Below are 19,212 nucleotides of genomic sequence, written 5' to 3'. Positions count from 1 at the left end.
GCTGGCGTGAATATCGGTGAAGATCAAGCCCATGGTAAAAACTACACACATCAGAGTATAGATTTAAAGGTAGTACCTATCCTCAACTGTTATTAATTTATATGTAGGTGTAACCGCGATTCGTTATTAAATTTACATACATACAAACACATGGGTGTACGATTTAAAGGGGTGCTGGTAGTGAACAATGTTACATCATGAGTGTTGCAAATAACAGCCCAAAAAACACACACACGGAACAAACTAAAAACTTTAATTTTGAAACATTATTATTTGTGACAAAATAATATAATGATTTGAATATGCTAGTATGGTAATCATGAAAACAAATATTAAAATTAGGGTAATTAAAACATAATCGACCAGAAATTCTACTTTATATATTTTATATAAAAAATCTCGTTAAATGTTACATTGACATACAGAAACATGTATTTTCACAATAAATCAATTGTTTTATTGTTGCTATTCTTTTTACCTTCTTCGTGTATAAGTAATGGCCTGCGCAGGTTAAGCTACTCAAACTGAAATTAAATCACCAGCTTAACCTAAAAACAAAACACAAGTAATATTAAATATTGATATAAAACTAGAATAATACTTTACCATGGTGATTTTGAGACCAGTATACGGAGGAAAGTTTATTTAAGGGAATGGTTAGGGTGGCAAGATTAGATTAACACGGATAAGGTTTAAAGGGGGAGACCAAGAATTTAAAAAAAAAGACAATCTGTAAAACAAGCAAAACAGCTTTTATAAGCGAGAAATTATTAAAACCAGAAGTGTTGTAATTGGTTCAACACGATCGCTGCTCCTCATTATATGCATATAGACTTGGTGTATGTCAAGCGCTCTTTTGGTGTTCATATATCGTTATTTAGCCGACAATCTGATCACAGAAACTGTTTCATTGGATATTATTAACGTTTAATAGAGAAATCAGTCGAATAAATTCGCTCATACTGAACAGTACGCCACACGGCTAATTGTTTACATCACGTGGTTTGTTTGACAGCTTGCAAGTGACAGATATTTGTCTGATTGAATGTTTTTTGTGGGTAGAATGTTTACTAAAAGTAGCATTATAGTAAACATGTAGCCGTATATATTACCGACATCAACCTCTGTTATTGATAACATGTAACTAGACACCATAACCAATGTCTTAATCCCTGTGTTCATATCACCGTAACAAAATAGTGGTGCTGGTGGCCGTGGAAGATTTATTAATAACATGTAACTCTATACTGTAACAGAATAGGTGGTGGCAGCGAAAGGGTTATTAATAACATGTAACTCTATACTGTAACAGAATAGGTGGTGGTAGGGAAAGGGTTATTAATAACATGTAACTCTATACTGTAACAAAATAGGTGGTGGCAGGGAAATGGTTATTAATAACATGTAACTCTATACTGTAACAAAATAGGTGGTGGTAGGGAAAGGGTTGTTAATAACATGTAACTCTATACTGTAACAGAATAGGTGGTGGTAGGAAGAGGGTTATTAATAACATGTAACTCTATAACGTAACCAAATAGGTGGTGGTAGGAAGCGGGTATTAATAGTTACTACTAAAGGGAAGTTCAGGGACCTTAGTCAATCATAATCATTGTTGATAAGAGACCATTTGGAATCCTCCGACCACAACCCTTTCTACACAGACTGATTTACAATGATTAGGAAACACGACTTACTTGTATTATTGAAGCATTTCGGATTGTTGAAACCAACTTGACAGCCATTATGACATACGCCATCTTCTATTCTACAGCCTCCTGTATTACAGTAGGAACATGTCTGTAGACACAAACCATTACATCCCCAATATCCATCTTTACAACCAGTCAAACAAACACCATCTAATTGTCGACATGGACCATTACAGGTAGAACATGATTCTTCACACACATCACTATAGTAACCATCTTTACATCCGATACATTTCCCTGTTCTGGCATTACATTTACCATTCTTACATCTGGTGCTACATGACAATTCACACCTGTTACCATAAAGATCTCCCTGACAACCATTAGAACATGATCCTATCATTTTCCCACAGACGTTGTCTGCACAATTCGCTGGACATCTAAGGTTACAATTGGTACCGTAAAATCCATCAGGACAACTTTCTAAAGTAAATATAAAATTCAAAACATATATATATATATATATACTCTTTCAGTAAAGGAACATATAAAGGAAGAATAATATACTGTTTAGTCTTTGAAGACATCGTTTGTAGACTTTGATTCACGGTAAAGATACACAGAAATAAATGAACAAAACCTTCTCTTACTGCCCCCCCCCCCCCAAGTAGTAATCCCATGTATCATACTGAATTCTCCTACTTTTGACCAAATAGTTATTTGAAGAATGGGGATTGGATGGCCGAATGTTTAACACGCTTGCGTGTTGCATCATAAAGTCTGAGTCAACTTGCGTGGTTTCGATTCCCTGCTTGCACATGACAAGGAGTAGGGTCGCCTGTCCGACCTCGTGGATTTTCCTCGGGTTCTTTGTTTTACCCCACAGCCAAAGACTCCTTCGCGCATGCGAATTATCGAAATAAATATATTGAACCATTTGTTAGTACCGAAATAACCCTAGTTTGTTTCGAGTGGACAGTAAACCCCATATCTCCCCCCCTCTCTCTCTCTCTTCAAAGGAATTCGCACTGGTCAGTAAGCATACCATGACGTGATAAATAGACAATTGAATGTATGATCATGAGAATTATCTATTTTTCCCTATTGTCAGAGGCTATATAACCAGAAGTTTGCTGACAGTTCAGACAGTGGGGATGAGGAGCGAGACAGAGAGACAAGAGGAGCAGAGACCGGCGTATGGACTCACCCGAGTACAGCCGCTGCCGTGACAGGAGGACGGAATGATTGTTTTAATGTACCATGTTAATGTTATCGTTTATGTTCCTGGTATAGTTTTAGTTCCTGTTGTATTTATGTAGTTGTTTTATTTTCTGTTCCGATGTAACTGTTATCACTAAGATGGTGTTACACGACTGCTATGAGGTCACGTCATTACGTCAGTCTAGATATTCGTGAATATTCGTGCTATGTAATAACGTCATTTCGTCGTTCTAGATATTCGTGAATACAACTGCTATGAAATCACGTCATTACGTCGGTCTACCTATTCGTGAATACGACTACTATGAAATTATGTCATTACGTCGTCCTAGGTATTCGTGAATCACATCATTATTCGATCGTATATTTGTTCCCAACTAGTCGTAGGAGAATCTTACCATATCGCGGAATTCAGTTTGAATAGTCGTAATTTGGTTCTTAACACAGTCGTCATGAACCGTAAAAAGGTCGTGTAGTATCGCAAGGCGGAGCCGATTGTCATACTATTTGAAATCATACGTAATCGAAGTTATTCTTATGGAAAATGATGTCACTGTGGCTTCAAAGCAACCGTTATACTGTCGTATGAGAAGCCGATCAGCATGATTTTGAAATGCGTGTGTCATCGTGGATATTCGTACACACAAATCACTACAGTGTGACAGGGGCTTTAGACTTATTAGACCTGTTATAAGTAATAGACCAGACCTGTTATTAGTAATAGACCTACCTGTGAATATTTGTAGTTCACATATGAGCATATGTGCACGTTTAACTGACACAAAAACAAATCTAGCCGATAATGATGGTACAGATGCTTGATTACATCTCTCTATGGTATACACATATTGCGCTATTGATGTGTGGTCTTTATAACATGGTGTAGCTGATGTAAATCCTGCTTCATCACAGAGACCAGTAGAACTAAGTCTAATCTCAAATCCTTTGATGTGGACGCGACCTAGAAACAATATGAAATGTATGTGTAAATATAAACTGTCTGCTTAGAAACATAATGTGACCTGTGGTGGCATTTTGAGTCGCAATGAGGAAATTGTTATTTTCACATTCTCCAGCTCCATATCGTTTTCAATTTGATGTATAGTTTGTTTGAATCGGGCAACACTTGACTGAGCTATGTCCGCTTGAAGCTACCCAACTCACAAAAGTAAGTTTTCAGAAAAAAGCAAGTCAAAGATTTTCTTTGTTTCAAAACAAAATCCCATAGCAACCAGACCATTTATTTGTTGTTTTGTCGTTGAATATTGTTTTCTATAGGTTTCCACGGGTGCTGAAGTAAAAATTGGATCCGACAATTTCCACCATCTTTTTTTTCAAAATGGCCGCCAAAATAACAAATTTTCGAGTTTTCACAAGTTATGTGTTGATTAATATTATTGTATGGGTTTTTAGAGGTGCTACATAAAACATTACAGTATAGGAGTCAATTCGATAACAGACGTCATTTTATTTTTCAAAATGGCTAACGAAATGATAATTGCCACGTTTTAATCTCATATTTGCCGTGTCGTGCATAAAGGTGTTTTAAAATGTTTTATTGCTATTTTGATCTTTTGGGTCGACAGATAGTATCAAAATCAATATTTGCACTTATTTTTGACTTATCTCATTAATAGATTGTTTGGATCCCAACTCATTAATAGATTGTTCGGATCCCAACTCATTTTGCTGGAACGTGTCACAAATACATGAATCTGTGTGACAAAGCTGAAAATAATCAGAAACTATATTGCCTCTTTTACTAATTGCCAAAACCCACACTTACAAAGTAATTTTAACATCAACAAATCTTTTTCGGTATATTGTAAATAACAAATGGTGTTCAAGTCTATTGTAGAATTTTTGTTCTTTAAATTAATGATAAATAATTTAGTTAATACATTCTATAGAAGTCGTATCTAATGCACTCAAATAATGAGTGACGGATTTGCCCATAAAAAGAGTTATAATTTGGTAAACATAGCTAGTTCCGTGGGAATCAGAATATCATGTTTAACACGTGATTGGAAATTTACTAACTGCATCATTTGGCTTAAGTAACCAATCATATCAGATGATGTAGCAATTTCTAACCGCAGACTCGCATATCCATCCTGACATAAATGTAGAACTGAACTGTTGCATTGTTATTCCTGGTAAGACAAATGTCTTAACTAATGAGACGATAAACGTCTTAACGCGATAGTAAGAAGAAAATACACAACGTGAAAATGAAGCAAGGCTATTAAGATATGTAGTTTGAAGTGAGTGCATATGTCATACGTAGGATGTGGCGACCGGGGTGTGGAAGACCCACTTTCCATGTCTGACAGACGACCCATGGTACTTCAGTGGGGTCTTTTCCACATCTACAAACAGCAATTTAAAAACTGGTTTGATTGAATTAGATATATTGCAAACTATTGTTCTAATATTTAATCCTCAGATATCATTCTACTTTCAAACACAAAGTTTCAAAATGTAAACTGTGAAGTCATTAAAATACAGAACTAGCTCAACACAAAACCAGTTTCAGGTTTGATATTGTTTTTACTATGACCTGTTGTATTTACTATGCTCTATTGAATGTTGCAATTCTGTTTAGTTATATTCTTACGTACCACCATCTAATACGTTAAATATCTTTATACTACTGATATCAAAACTCTGTTTTAGATCCACACAAAACCACTCGCTTTCTCCTTTGTTAGTAGTGGCCGCACAACTTCTACCAGTCCAAACTTGATTCATATTACCATCCACAGCTCTAGTTGATACGGCCCCATCATACGTTGAAGTTTGCCATGTTGGTTTATTAAGAGCCACATTCAAGGATCCTGAAAAATATGAAGACATTCATGTTTAATGACAAGGTTTGTGTCACGCCCACGGGCTGACTTCGTTTTTATACCCCTACACTTAGTTTGGGCGCATAAAGTCGTCACGTTGTTCGCCTGTGTGTCCGTCTTTCCGCCCGTCCATTAACAATTAGATTGTAAACACGATAGACTTCACTTTCTGACGGATCCTTGGTATGAAGAATTCTGCGCTTCTATAACAGAGTTATGCCCCCTTTGAACGCAACAGAAGCTACAGCTCTTAACGGATTCTTTTCAAATTTGGTGGGAAGTACTCGGGCCATGAGAGGACGAACCCTCTCAATATTCAGAGTTCCCCCCTTTACTGCAAACCTTCTGAACGCAATAGAGACAATAGTTTATAACGGAATCTTTCAAATTTAGTGTGACGCAATGGGGTCATGCGAGGATTAATATTCAGCAACGTTCCGTTCCAGTGATGCCCCCCTTTGCCTTAAACTATGGGAATGCCAGCGGGGCCATAAAAGCAGTAAAACGCGTTTGCGGCCGTCTAATGTTATAAATTGTCTTGTGGGGTAAGAGGTGACTTCTGTTTTAATTCTTTGGATACAACCGTTTTTGACAGATTTGTTCAAGTTTGTAAATACGAAAGATATCATTTTTCCCGATGGCATCTCTGATCTAACTTGTCCTGTCAAATCAGCTACTGCGTGGCTATCGTTATTGTCATATTAGAACGAAAGGCACCCCTAAGATGTAGAGACAGCACACGATCTCTATAGTTCATAACCCGCAAGCATTCCCCGGGTCGTGCACAAAATCCAGTATATAGAGAAGGGAATTAACTAGGATCACATCATATGTAGAGAGGGCAAATAACTAAGATTACTATATTCATTATATGTAGAGCGAGAGAGAGAGAGAGAGAGGAAATGGGGTTTAACGTCCACTCGACACAAACTAGGTCATTTCGGGACTAACGTGGTTTAATTTTATTTCAATAATAATTCGCTTGCGCGTAGGGGTCTTTAGCAGTTGGAGGAAACCGGAGGACCCGGAGAAAACCCACGAGGTTGGACAGGCGACCCTACTCCTTGTCACCTACAACAGGGGAATCGAAACCACACCAGTTGACTCAATGACAGACTTTATGATACAGTACGCACGTGCTAACCATTCAGCCATCCAACCCCCCATGTAGAGATGGGAAATAACTAGGATTACAATATCCATCATTTGTAGAAATAACTAGGATTACAATATCCATCATCGTTTGTAGAGAAGGGAAATAACTAAGATTACAATATCATCATATGTAGAGAGGGGAAATAACTAAGATTACAATATCCATCATTTGTAGAAATAACTAGGATTACAATATCATCATCGTTTGTAGAGAAAAGAAAAAACTAAGATTACAATATCATCATATGTAGAGAGGGGAAATAACTAGGATTACAATATCATCATATGTAGCGAGGGGAAATAACTAGGATTACAATATCCATCGTATGTATAGAAATAACTAAACTGTTAGATACAGTTACCATAGATATAGAATTATACTGTTAGATATTGTTAACATGGAGATGTGGAGACAGATTATATAATTAGATATAGTTACCATGGATATAGAATTATACTGTTAAATATGGTTACCATAGAGATAGAATTATACTGTTAACATGGAGATGTAGAGACAAATTATATAGTTAGATATAGTTACCATGGATATAGAATTATACTGTTAGATATAGTGTGATATAACCACGGGTTCATAAATCACGGCGCCACTTAAAGGTCACCGGAAAAGGTTCATAAATTTTTTAAATAATGCAAGTAATTATGTCAACATATCCTTTCCATAGGTATAACACGAACCCAAACGTCAATATTACCTGCAACAGGTAAATTTCAACGTTAGCAATTTCCGCCATTCTCCGTGGGTAGTCGTAACTTTCTGTAAATGTGACGTCATTTTAGTCCCTCTGCTCATATTCTAGTCTATATTTCTATGTGCAGAAGGACTAAAATGACGTCACGGATTGCTTATTGACGGAAAGTTCCGACTACCGACGGAGAACGGCGGAAATTACTAATGTTGAAATTTAACTGTTGCAGGTAATTTTGACATTCGGGCTCGGGTTATATTTATGGAAAGGATATGTTGACATAATTACTTGCATTATTTAAAAAAAAATTTGATGCTTTTCCGGTGACCTTTAAGAGTATGTGATAGAATACATAACTCTTATTTATTAAAAAGATATTTTAATACTTGATAACATATTTACAGGTACATATGAACATCATGTGTTTGGGTATAGTAACGTCTAGCTATAGCTGTTTCTCCTCGGCCTCACATGACCCCTCTCTCCGGGGTCGAGGGCAGGCGCCTCTCCAGAGGTCCGGGCCGAATACTCTCTAGGTCTCTCTCTGCGCCTCTTCTGTACTTCCCCTTCCTGCTTCTAAACTAGGCTTTTTTTTATATCGGCTAGGGCATGCCATAGTTAATACCATTAGTAATCAGAACAATGAAAAGTAATTATTAAGATTCACACATCTTAGCTCAAGACAAAAGGTGTCAATACGTGTTAAGCCTAAATCTTATATCATATAGACACTCCGAGGATACTCGTTTGTACAATCCATTAAATCTTACATAATACTATGTCAACTCCCCACACCTGATATAGATTAAAACTTACAATTAATCTGTCACTTAATATATGTTCAAAATGAGTTACAAATAAAATATGAATTCAGAATACAATATTGAAATTTAGATCCCAAATGATATTGTATTACAATAGTTACCATAGAGATAGAATCATACTGTTAGATATAGTTACCATGGATATAGAATTATAGTGTTAGAACTAGTTACCATGGATATATAATAATGCTGTTAGATATAGTTAACATGGAGATAGAATTAGACTGTAAGATATAGTTACAAGAGAGATAAAATCATACTTTTTGATATACTTTTCGATGGTTTCCGTCAATATTTCATTATAGCCTGTGTTAGAATATGTTTGATTTAAATCCCTCTTGATCAATTGACTTTACCTAATAGATAATGATTTATTAAATATATAAAACTTATCTAATATATAATAAATATGATTGGATATAAGCAGACAGATTAATACTCTATATATAGTCAACATTTTATCTATAAACATTGTACCAACTATAATAATGATTTATTAAATATATAAAACTTACCCAATACAAAATATACATAACTGAATATAAGCAGACAGCTTAATACTCTATCTATAGTCAACATTTTATCCATCAACATTGTACCAACTATAATAATGATTTATTAAATATATAAAACTTACCCAATACAAAATATACATAACTGAATATAAGCAGACAGCTTAATACTCTATCTATAGTCAACATTTTATCCATCAACATTGTACCAACTATAATAATGTTCTTCTTGTCGACCAGTTCTCCTGTACTAAGATGCACATACAACCTATTTTATAAATTATGACACGACCCTTTGTACCAGCGTCTCCACTGAGCACAAAAGATTTCGTATAAACGTACCAGAGAAATGTTAGCAAACTTTAAGCCGGGTCCAAACGTTTGCACGCACCCTTGTCAAGCCGACTTTGTTTCCAACTTGTCTATCTCTTACTTGTTATTTTATCTTTTATTTTGAGACAATCTCAATTTGGAATTGGCCAAAAGCTTTCTCTGATGTTTGTGTACAGGGTGACCATATGATAACGGAAATTATTTCTGATCGACAGTACGATTTTAACCATCTCTATTATAAATCCCAAATGCCTTGTGCTGATTAGCGCACACAAAGCCAACCAAATGTTGGGCCACTGTTGATAAACAGCAAACCCACATTTTGTCGTGTGTATAGGCCTTAACAACCAACCTCAGCCCTTTTTTATCCAAATGATATGCATTTGAATGTGTTTTTATTATTCAAGCCAAACTATTATATAAAGATTACAGCGATTCGAACAACTACAGTTTTGTTTAACATCTGGGGCAACAGGGCGTCAACCAGGATTCATCTTTCATATCATTGAGTCATACTGAATATACTAAGTTAAAGATGCATTACCACGTACCAACTAATTACTAAATACCACCACATACTTCCCACATATCATTAACTAATTACTGCAGAATACCACCACATATACTTCTCCATTATACCACCACATACTTCCTCGTTATACTGTGAAAAACACAGTGGTTGAATAACTTGAATTATACAAAATTATAAACTACGTTAAAGATACATTCCCGCATACCAATAACTTGAATTATACAAATAAACTGAGTTAATTGGCGGAATTAGTAAAATTGTTACGATAAACTGGAAAGTTTACTTATAGCATCGGTTCCTTGCCGAAAATGTCACTTTCGTCAGAACGGTGGGGTTGTGGGTGCAAATGTCCCCTGCCAACACCAACCCCCATTTAGGTTCAAAAGAATAGCGCTTTAGCTCCTTTAAATTTAGTTATAATCCAAATCACCTCACAAATGATCAAATATGTAAAAGACATCTTCAGGTTTTACCAAACACCAGTGACACAACATTTATAAATGGTCGTATATATATTCTTCAACAACTCGTATATATATTTCAATAATACGAAAGAGCAAGCTATGAGGTGTATTCGTTGGCACCTGACGTATTCTTTCTTCCTTCATGGAGTTTTAAGTCCGCGTCCAGCTAGGGTGATATCGCAGACAAGTGTTGGCGTATTCCCGAATCTCACGTGGGTTAGGTGACGGGAGTGGGGCTGGCAATGACACGCTTTGTGCCATTAGTTTTATAAGGGAGTTTCCAGGTTACATGTGCTTGGGCTGTAACAAGAATCCCCATGTTCACATTCTGATCTTTATTATCATCTTGCTCAACCCTGGTAAAAATCCCGAATCTCTTTCCTCGTACAAAACCATCGGTCACCTCGACCCTGTAATTCTTAGCTAGTTTGATGTTTAGCTCCTTTAATAAAATTGTGATTATTATAAATAATATCAAGTTTGAGGTTTAGCTCCTTTAATAAAATTTTGATTATTATAGATGATATATATACATAACGATTAAGCACTTATATTAATTTTTTATTATATTCACTGTCTGTAATACTTGTTTTTATTTATGTCTATAAAAATATTTTAAAAGTGATATTGTTTACTTTGTCCATTTCATTTCTTTTTATTATCTTATTCCGTTACGCTCCAAATTAAAACTGATAACAAATTTAACGATACAAATTTACAAATTAATTCAACATTTCATACTGAAAGAAAACATCTGAGGCTATCAACTAACACAAATAATTAATTAAGGGGAGACAACCACATTGGAATCTAACACTAGTTTTTACAATGCTAATGTTGTATTTTTGAATAACTGTTTTATATTAGGGTTATTTATGCATAATAACATCAAATATCTATTCAGTGAAAGAGAAAACACCCTGCCATTTTCAACTCTTCATAAAACCGGAACTTATACCTCACGATCGAAACTTTTTAATATTAGTTCCGGGTCATCATATATACAAACGCCATTAAACGATTAGGTCAACAAATTGTAGGTTTTCAGAAATCGAAAAAGATTTAAACTAGAACTGGAATAAAAGTAAACAAAACGGAAATTCAACATTGGCGCCCAAATAATTGTACCCACCTGGACAAGCTTTAAACAAACAAAAGAGTTTCCGAAAATTGAATTCAAGATGGTGACTGAATATCAATTTGAAGCTTTTTTTTTATAAAATACAATAGAACATATGGCGTCTAAAACATATTGAAAACATAACGTGTTTCGTACTGAAAGGTAATTAAAGCAATACAGCTTGAGATAAAAGATCAACTTTCTGATGTTTCCGAACATTTGTTGAGAGTGTGTGTGTGGGGGTTGGGGGGTGGGTGGAGGCGGTACCGGTGGCTAAGTAGGTAAGACGCTGGCTCGCTAGCCTGGAGGTCGGGTGTTCAATCACTGCATTGGCCGAGAATATTCATCCAGATTTTCCGGCGTGGTTCCCCATTGTCAGTGATGCAGGACGGAATTCGATATAAGAGTAGGCCGTAGTGCCACTGCCCAGGTAAAATCTTCCTCATAGGACACTGTATGGCGTATGTCCGTCTTCATTAGCACTTTACGGAGCAGAACGTTAAACCCCATTTCATTTCGTTGATTGTGTAGATATTCAGCCAGGCCCGTAACTAAAGGGGGGGGGGGGCGAAACCCTCCCTGCAAAAAAGTTACGCCGCCCACCCTGTGAAATAATTGTCGACCATAAAAACAATAGATGTACATTGTCCGTAAATTTTACAGCACCCCCTGAGAACACTTCCCGCAGCACGGTACTAGTAGTAGCATCTCTATGGCACAGTGTCAATGATATGAATCCTGTCTAAGAACATCCACCAGTTTCTGTTAGCCATGTCTCGTATCCTCTAAGTCTTTTCATGTATTCATCTACAACAAGAACCAATTACAGATACTTTAAAGGACAATATTGGTGTCAGTCATTATCACATAATGTGATAGAGCTGGTTAAACACGTTCCAAATATTATTTTAACACAGAGATCATTGCTACCATAGATGCGTAATAAAGGTTTCAAAAAAAAGAAGAAAAAAAGGAAGTGACGAAAGCAAAAGGAAAACACGAGTTATCCTTCTATATAACTGACTGAAGTGACGAGTGATAACAGATACACGGACGAATTTCTGCTCACTAATAATTCCTTTGAAGAAAAAAGTTGTTATGTGAGACTGTAAGAGGATATCTAACAATTCAAAAAAGTAATTGAATGTCACTAGATAAGAGAAAACGAGAAATAGAGAAAATGTCCGTAGATGACCATGTTTTTATTAAGTATAGAATGAATAAAAACAAGGGGATGCACGAACTATTTCTAGCTTTCTAGTTTTCTCTTATCTAGTGACATTCAAATACTTTTTTTTGAATTGTTACATATCCTCTTACAGTCTCACATAACAACTGTTTTCTTCGAAGGAATTATTAGTGAGCAGAAATTCGCCCGTGTATCTGTTATCACTCGTCACTTCAGTCAGTTATATAGAAGGATAACTCGTGTTTTCCTTTTGCTTTCGTCACTTCCTATTTTTAAAACCTTCATTACGCATCTATCGTAGCAAAGATCTCTGTGTTAAAATAATATTTGGAATGGGTTTAACCAGTTCTAGCACATCTGTGATAATGACTGACGCCGCTATTGTCCTTTAAATAAGATATAAAGCTACCTAATGCAGATTTTTATTTTATGTTCAACTATTACATAAACATTTATACATTTATGACAAGCCGAAGTCTGGTTTTCAAGTATTGATCTACAAGAAGAACCAATTGCAATACAATAAATAATAAAATAATAAAAATCCGATTTTATATTAAGTTTATACAAAAAATTCTCGAGAATCACATTTCGGATGTTGAAGTGGTATGAGGTGTTCAAGGGAATCAGCTTACCCAACATAAGGCGCGAGGGGTCATTTCATAACCAATTCCAGCGATAGTTTTATAAGCATACCCTGCCTCGTGAACGAAATTGTCAGTCTTCATGTTTATGATATACCACTTACATTTTTGCTCAAATTTTTGCTCAGATTTATAATTTTTGCTCAAATTCACATGTCATCGAATTCATCATTATGCGCGAATTCATTATTAAAGGCAGTGGTCAATCCGTTAATAGAGTCCAAATAAGAAAGACGGTGATTACGGCTAATCGGATTTATGTTGTAATGCTATGCAGGATACCCTTGTCACGGTTTGTTAAAAATGGTGTCCTATTTCGTTACCGATCAGACATCAGGCCCCAAGTTCACAAAGTATTCTTAAAAACTTACTCAAGATTGTTTCGCCTTATTTTAACTACGATATTGTCCCCTATAAAACTTTATTGTTTTAATGTATCAAATACATCGATAAGAAACTATGTGCAAAGTTTTGTGTTTCTGAATCAAAGATATTTCTCATAAACAGTGATTGAAAGTTGAGTAAATTCTTAACTTGAGTCTGAGAATGCTTTGTTAACTTGGAGCCAGGTCAGACCTCTTCGCACATTTGGTACAGATTAGCCCAGTTTTAAGTTGACATAACTGCGTGCTCTAATGAAACACTTAACCAAATATGTTTAGGGTCCGCTTAAATGGTTGACGCGTCAAAGCTTTTTATATACATTAGATTAGCGCGTTCCCCCCCCCCCCCCCGGGGAGACGTTTGGGCGAAATATCTTGGGTAAACATCGCAGGTTTTAATCGCGCGTAACGCATAAATACCGATAGAACAGTAGCTGTATTGATGTGGCAGAATATTCACTGTAACATATAAAGATACCTCCAACATACAGAAAGGAGTTTGAAATTTCATTGAATTCAAACCGGGGGATTACTTAGCGTTGATATTTTGATGTTCTTTTCTTAGGTAATATGAGATAAAGAGATGACAATTCTCGCTATATAGTTAAAAAAAAAGAACCCAGATAATGAAAAGGGAATATGTTGAAACTTTCAGTCAAATTACTTCACTCTGAGCCTAGATATTGGCGATACAATTATAGTCTAGCCTTGGTTGTCATCGCTACCTTTGTTACGATAATATACAAAGTCTCGATCATCCATGTTTACAGTAACCGCATCGACGGCAAAACGTTGTTAAATCTACTAAATATCACAGGCTAGCCTTGACATCGAGCGTTGATTATGGTCTGGATAAGTTAATTAATGTCTAATTAATAATTTAGATAACATTTCAAGCCTAAATAAAGACCTGCAATAGACAGATAATTTATGTTTAAAGACGAATTGTGACAGAGATAAATCTGTCAATTGTCGGTCTTTCTTTTCGCTTCAAATGTTACATAAAACATTAATTAGACATTTATTCACATACCAAGCCTATTATCAACTCTATAGATCATCGGATGACGGAGATTTAAACGGGTTAAAAGACGGTCGCCATTAATTTAAAAATGGTAAATGGAGGTTAAGTCTCGAATAACAAGTGCCGTTGTTACGATAATAAACAATATAAGCCACATATTGCCACAGTTTCAAACGAAAAAGGTAATTTGAATGAAATTTTCAATATATTCATTTTGCATCATGTATTTTTAAACTAGCATATTAAAAAAGGACAACTCTTTATCTAAATCTTACAAGTTCGGGTGGAATAATCCGTGCAAATTTAATATTTGCTGTAAAAATGCAAAACACCCATAGTTACTTTAAGTTAGAAGAGCATGAACCCTAGAAAAGATGAAGCAGCATGGAGCCTAGAAAGAATACAGCAGCATAAACTCTAGAAAAGATACAGCAGCATGGACTCTAAAAAAGATACAGCGGCATGGACCCTAGAAAAGATACAGCAGCATGAACCTTAGAAAAGATTTCATTTTAAGCACTTTACAGTCTAGAATATATTATTGACGTTTCTATCTGAAAGATGGCTTACCGTGTATAAACTGGGTGATTTGATGATATATTTGGAGAGTGAGAGAGAGAAATGGGGTTTAACGTCCACTCGACACAAACTAGGTTATTTCGGTACTAACATATGGCTTAATTTTATTTCAATAACTCGCTTGCGCGTAGGGGTCTTTAGCAGTGGGAGGAAACCGGAGGATCCGGAGAAAACCCACGAGGTTTGACAGGCGACCCTAATACTTGTCACGTACAACCGGGGATTAGAAACCACGCCAGTTGACTCAATGACAGGCCTTATGATACAGCGCGCACGTGCTAACCATTCGGCCATCCAACCCTCCATGATATATTTGAACTAAATACATATTCATTCTATTGAGTGTTTTACCTTTAAAATGATTTTACTGATAACAACTGATTATATCATTTTACATCTCAGATTGTTGCCCATGGCTATCCTACCGTTTATTGATTTCAATTTTTACGATTATTATTCAAGATAAAACATCCACAACTTTGATTAATAAAAACTAGATTTTATCAGTGAAATATTTACAGAAGCATATATCAATTACATCAAGACATACGTATACTTCACGAGCAGAGTCGATGCAGAAAAGTAGGACGTTAAACCCTATTACATCAAGGCATACGTATACATCATGGGCAGAGTCGGTGCAGAAAAGTAGGACGTTAAACTCCATTTAACCCAGGCATACCCGGATGCAACAAAGTGTCGTAAGTTTTTTTTATTTTATTATAATAATGTCAGCCATAGACAGATTAATTTAAGATGCATTATACAAGAGCTAAATCGGTAGAGTACAGGGCCCTGTTTCAAGAAATTTTAACTAAAGATAAAATCCAAATTTTAGTAGATACTTCAATTTTGATTGGCTAAGGACTAAAATCAATCTAATATTATCCAATCAAATTACTCAAATTTGGATTTTATCTTAGTTAAAATTTCGTGAAACAAGCCCCAGGTCTGTATTTTAGCTTCAAATATATAAATTATAATTAGATATTTATCCACATGCCAAGCTTAGAATCAAATCTCTAGAACATCGGATGACCAAGATTTAAATAGATTATAACATCCATGAGATTGAAAAATTTACGATAATTTTGTCACGTTTGTCAAGACCCGTTGATACGATGATAAACGATCTTCAATGAAATTTTCAATATATTAAATATGACGTATCTATTTTGTTACTGATATCACAAGAACTGTCAGCTCTTTATCTAAATCTTCCATAATGCATCTTTAAAATTAGACCATAATTAATCCTCATGTTCCATTCTTTTGTTATGTTTAGGGCAGACCGGGGATAGTCGGATCATCCCTTCTGGACACGCACCTGATTATAGGGTAGACCGGTGATAGTTGGGTCAACCCTTCTGGACTCCCACCTGATTATAGGGTAGACCGTGGATAGTTGGGTCACCCCTTCTGGACACGCACCTGATTATTGGGTAGACCGGGGATAGTTGGCTCACCCCTTCTGGACACGCACCTGAATATAGGGTAGACCGGGGATAGTTGGGTAACCCCTTCTGGACACGCACCTGATTATAGGGTAGACCGGGGATAGTTGGCTCACCCCTTCTGGACACGCACCTGATTATAGGGTAGACCGGGGATAGTTGGCCCACCCCTTCTGGACACGCACCTGATTATAGGGTAGACCGGGGATAGTTGGGTCAACCCTTCTGGACACGCACCTGATTTTAGGGTAGACCAGGGATAGTTGGGTCAACTCTTCTGGACACGCACCTGATAATAGGGTAGACCGGGGATAGTGGGATCACCCCTTCTGGACACGCACCTGATTATAGGCCAGCAATAAAATAACATTGGAACATTTAAGTGGTATACTATTAATAAATATTAGTCTCTATATTAGACTGGGGATCCACGATGGTTAAGTGGGTAAGACGCTGGCTGGATAGCCTGGTGGTTGGGTGTTCGATCCCTGAATTGGCCGGGAAAGCTCGTCGGGCTTTTCCGGCGTGGTTCCTCCTTGTCAGTGAAGCAGGACGGAGGGCCTGACAGGACAGCTGTCTAGTCGTTCGGATGGGACGAAAATCCTAGGTCCCATTTACATATTGGCGTGCATGTAAAAGATCCCTTGACAATTATAATTAGATATAAGAGTAGGCTGTAGTGCCGCTGCCCAGGTAAAATTTCCCTCATGGCAGACTAACTTATAAACAAACCTGTTAAAGTTATCTCTGGGATGGAGATTTATTTTTCAGTTGTTAAGTTCCCAAATTTATAGAAATACGTGACTAACTTATAAACAAACCTGACAGTTATCTTTATACCATTGCGTAAAGTGGCTGATTAATCAAATCATTTACATTTTAATTGCAGTTTTGTAAGCTAAAGAAAATGTTCCGTAAATGGAAGGTGGGTATATAGAGAAATTTGTAACATTTACAAAGGTACACTACTCTAGATACAAGATTGGAATAAGAACACTTTTGTTTTAAATTGAACGGAAGCCGTGATGTTAGTAGAGACAGTTCGCCGTTATTTTCCAGTCGGACGAAGACACGGTCTAGTCGTTCGGATGGAGCGACAAAGGTTCCGTGTACATGTTGGCGTGCACGTAAAGGAATCCTGGACAGTTGGAATTCAATTTGGCTTATGCACGTTTTTATTAGCCCAGTCGGTGCAGAACGGCAAGACGTTAAACCCCATTTCATTTTATTTCATTTCCTTATCGCTGTTGCCGCCATACAGTTCATGAACCAGCAATATATTACTAGTCTTACTTGTGATTGTATCTTTTGGGTTATCTGGAAGTAATCATATTATGAATGTCGTATTTCTGTTTTTCAGTTAAAGATCGGGATCATTTCAACCGTATCACTTATCATGCTTTATATGGTTTATTATAGACACGTATCTGATAGGAAGCCCGTGTCTGTGATATCATCGAGGGAGGAACCTTACAACGACAGGTACTTTGTCTATTCCTGCAGAAAGGGGATCTCGTGTGGGGGATGGGGAGATCGACAGAAGGGTATCATGGCTGTATATTTGATGGCCAACGCCACAAACAGTAAATTCCGGATTCAAATAGAAAAACCTTGTGACTTTACCGCAGCCCTTCGACCTAAATCTTTTAACTGGACTTTCAACAAGGATGAGGTACAAAACAGATCCAGTACACATAAGGCCTTGACAAACCAATACGGGATATTATTAAGAGAGAAGTTCACAAAAGCCAATTTCACAAGATATTTTTCAAAGGACGTTTCATACTTGATGATTAATAGTGAATTTAGTTATTATATCAGACAGAATAAATTATACAGCCAAAACCTTGCCTGGTTGAAACACATGAGTATGGCAGAAACGTTTGCTACAATATGGCGAGATATAATGATGTTCTCTCCGGAATTACAAAAGCAATACCAACAGTTCGTGGCAACAAAAGTGAGTGGTAAAAAATTAGTTTGTGCCCAAATACGAATAGGTCAAAATCGCGGTAATTCGGATTTTTTTAATGATAACCCGAGAATGTCTCCAGAACATAGTCTTATGGTATGGGATCTGTTCCAGAAGTACAAGGACCCCGAGAAATACAAAATATTCCTGACTACTGATGACGAGGGAGTCCGATCGGATGCTAAACGACTTTTCTCTGGAATGTTTATAGAAAGCGATGGTCCTCTTGGACACGTTGATCTAGGACCGGAAACGGACAAAACGTGTGATGCGTTCAAGAAGGTGATCTTGGATCAACATATTTTAAGTACATGTGATGTTCTGGTAACCAGTTGGAGCGGTATCGGGCGACATGCAGCTTATGTAAGAGGGAAAGAAACTGATTTATATTGTTTAGAAAACTACAAAGATTTACGTCCATGTAACTTTAGTAGTACTTTATTTCAACCAGGTATTTGGTAATTCAAATTGAATGCCAAGTGAATGGATGTCATCCAAGATACGCGTACATATTCCAAGAGATGGGTGGAGAACTAGGACGAAAATCGATAGGGATCATCCTCACATTGCCCCAATGCTGCACATCCAATGTTATTAA

The 19,212-nt window shown here is 36.5% G+C and overlaps 1 protein-coding gene across 1 annotated transcript; it reads right to left on the bottom strand.

The window, feature by feature from the left end:
• Positions 1-232: 232 nt before the first annotated feature.
• Positions 233-9,015, bottom strand: LOC126822707 (proprotein convertase subtilisin/kexin type 5-like). Its single transcript, XM_056101101.1, has 5 exons — positions 8,924-9,015; positions 5,495-5,710; positions 3,604-3,834; positions 1,698-2,135; positions 233-548 (listed from the first exon to the last, which is right to left on the bottom strand). Exons 1-5 carry the CDS (start codon positions 9,000-9,002, stop codon positions 544-546), a joined length of 969 nt encoding a protein of 322 aa, XP_055957076.1. The 5' UTR covers positions 9,003-9,015; the 3' UTR covers positions 233-543.
• Between the last annotated feature and the right edge of the window lie 10,197 nt (positions 9,016-19,212).

The sequence above is a fragment of the Patella vulgata genome, chromosome 5 (genome assembly GCF_932274485.2).
Source record: "Patella vulgata chromosome 5, xgPatVulg1.2, whole genome shotgun sequence".
NCBI lineage: Eukaryota > Metazoa > Mollusca > Gastropoda > Patellidae > Patella > Patella vulgata.
This window is presented reverse-complemented; position numbering and strand designations above follow the sequence as displayed.

What these genes read in the sequence shown, in the direction of transcription:
- LOC126822707 (XM_056101101.1), bottom strand. Translation starts at nt 9,002, where the DNA reads ATGTTGATGGATAAAATGTTGACTATAGATAGAGTATTAAGCTGTCTG. An exon ending in ATTTAACGTATTAGATGGTG is followed by an intron (nt 3,835 to 5,494) that starts GTACGTAAGAAT and finishes TATTGTTTCTAG; the next exon opens with GTCGCGTCCACATCAAAGGA. An exon ending in TGAACTACAAATATTCACAG is followed by an intron (nt 2,136 to 3,603) that starts GTAGGTCTATTA and finishes TATTTACTTTAG; the next exon opens with AAAGTTGTCCTGATGGATTT.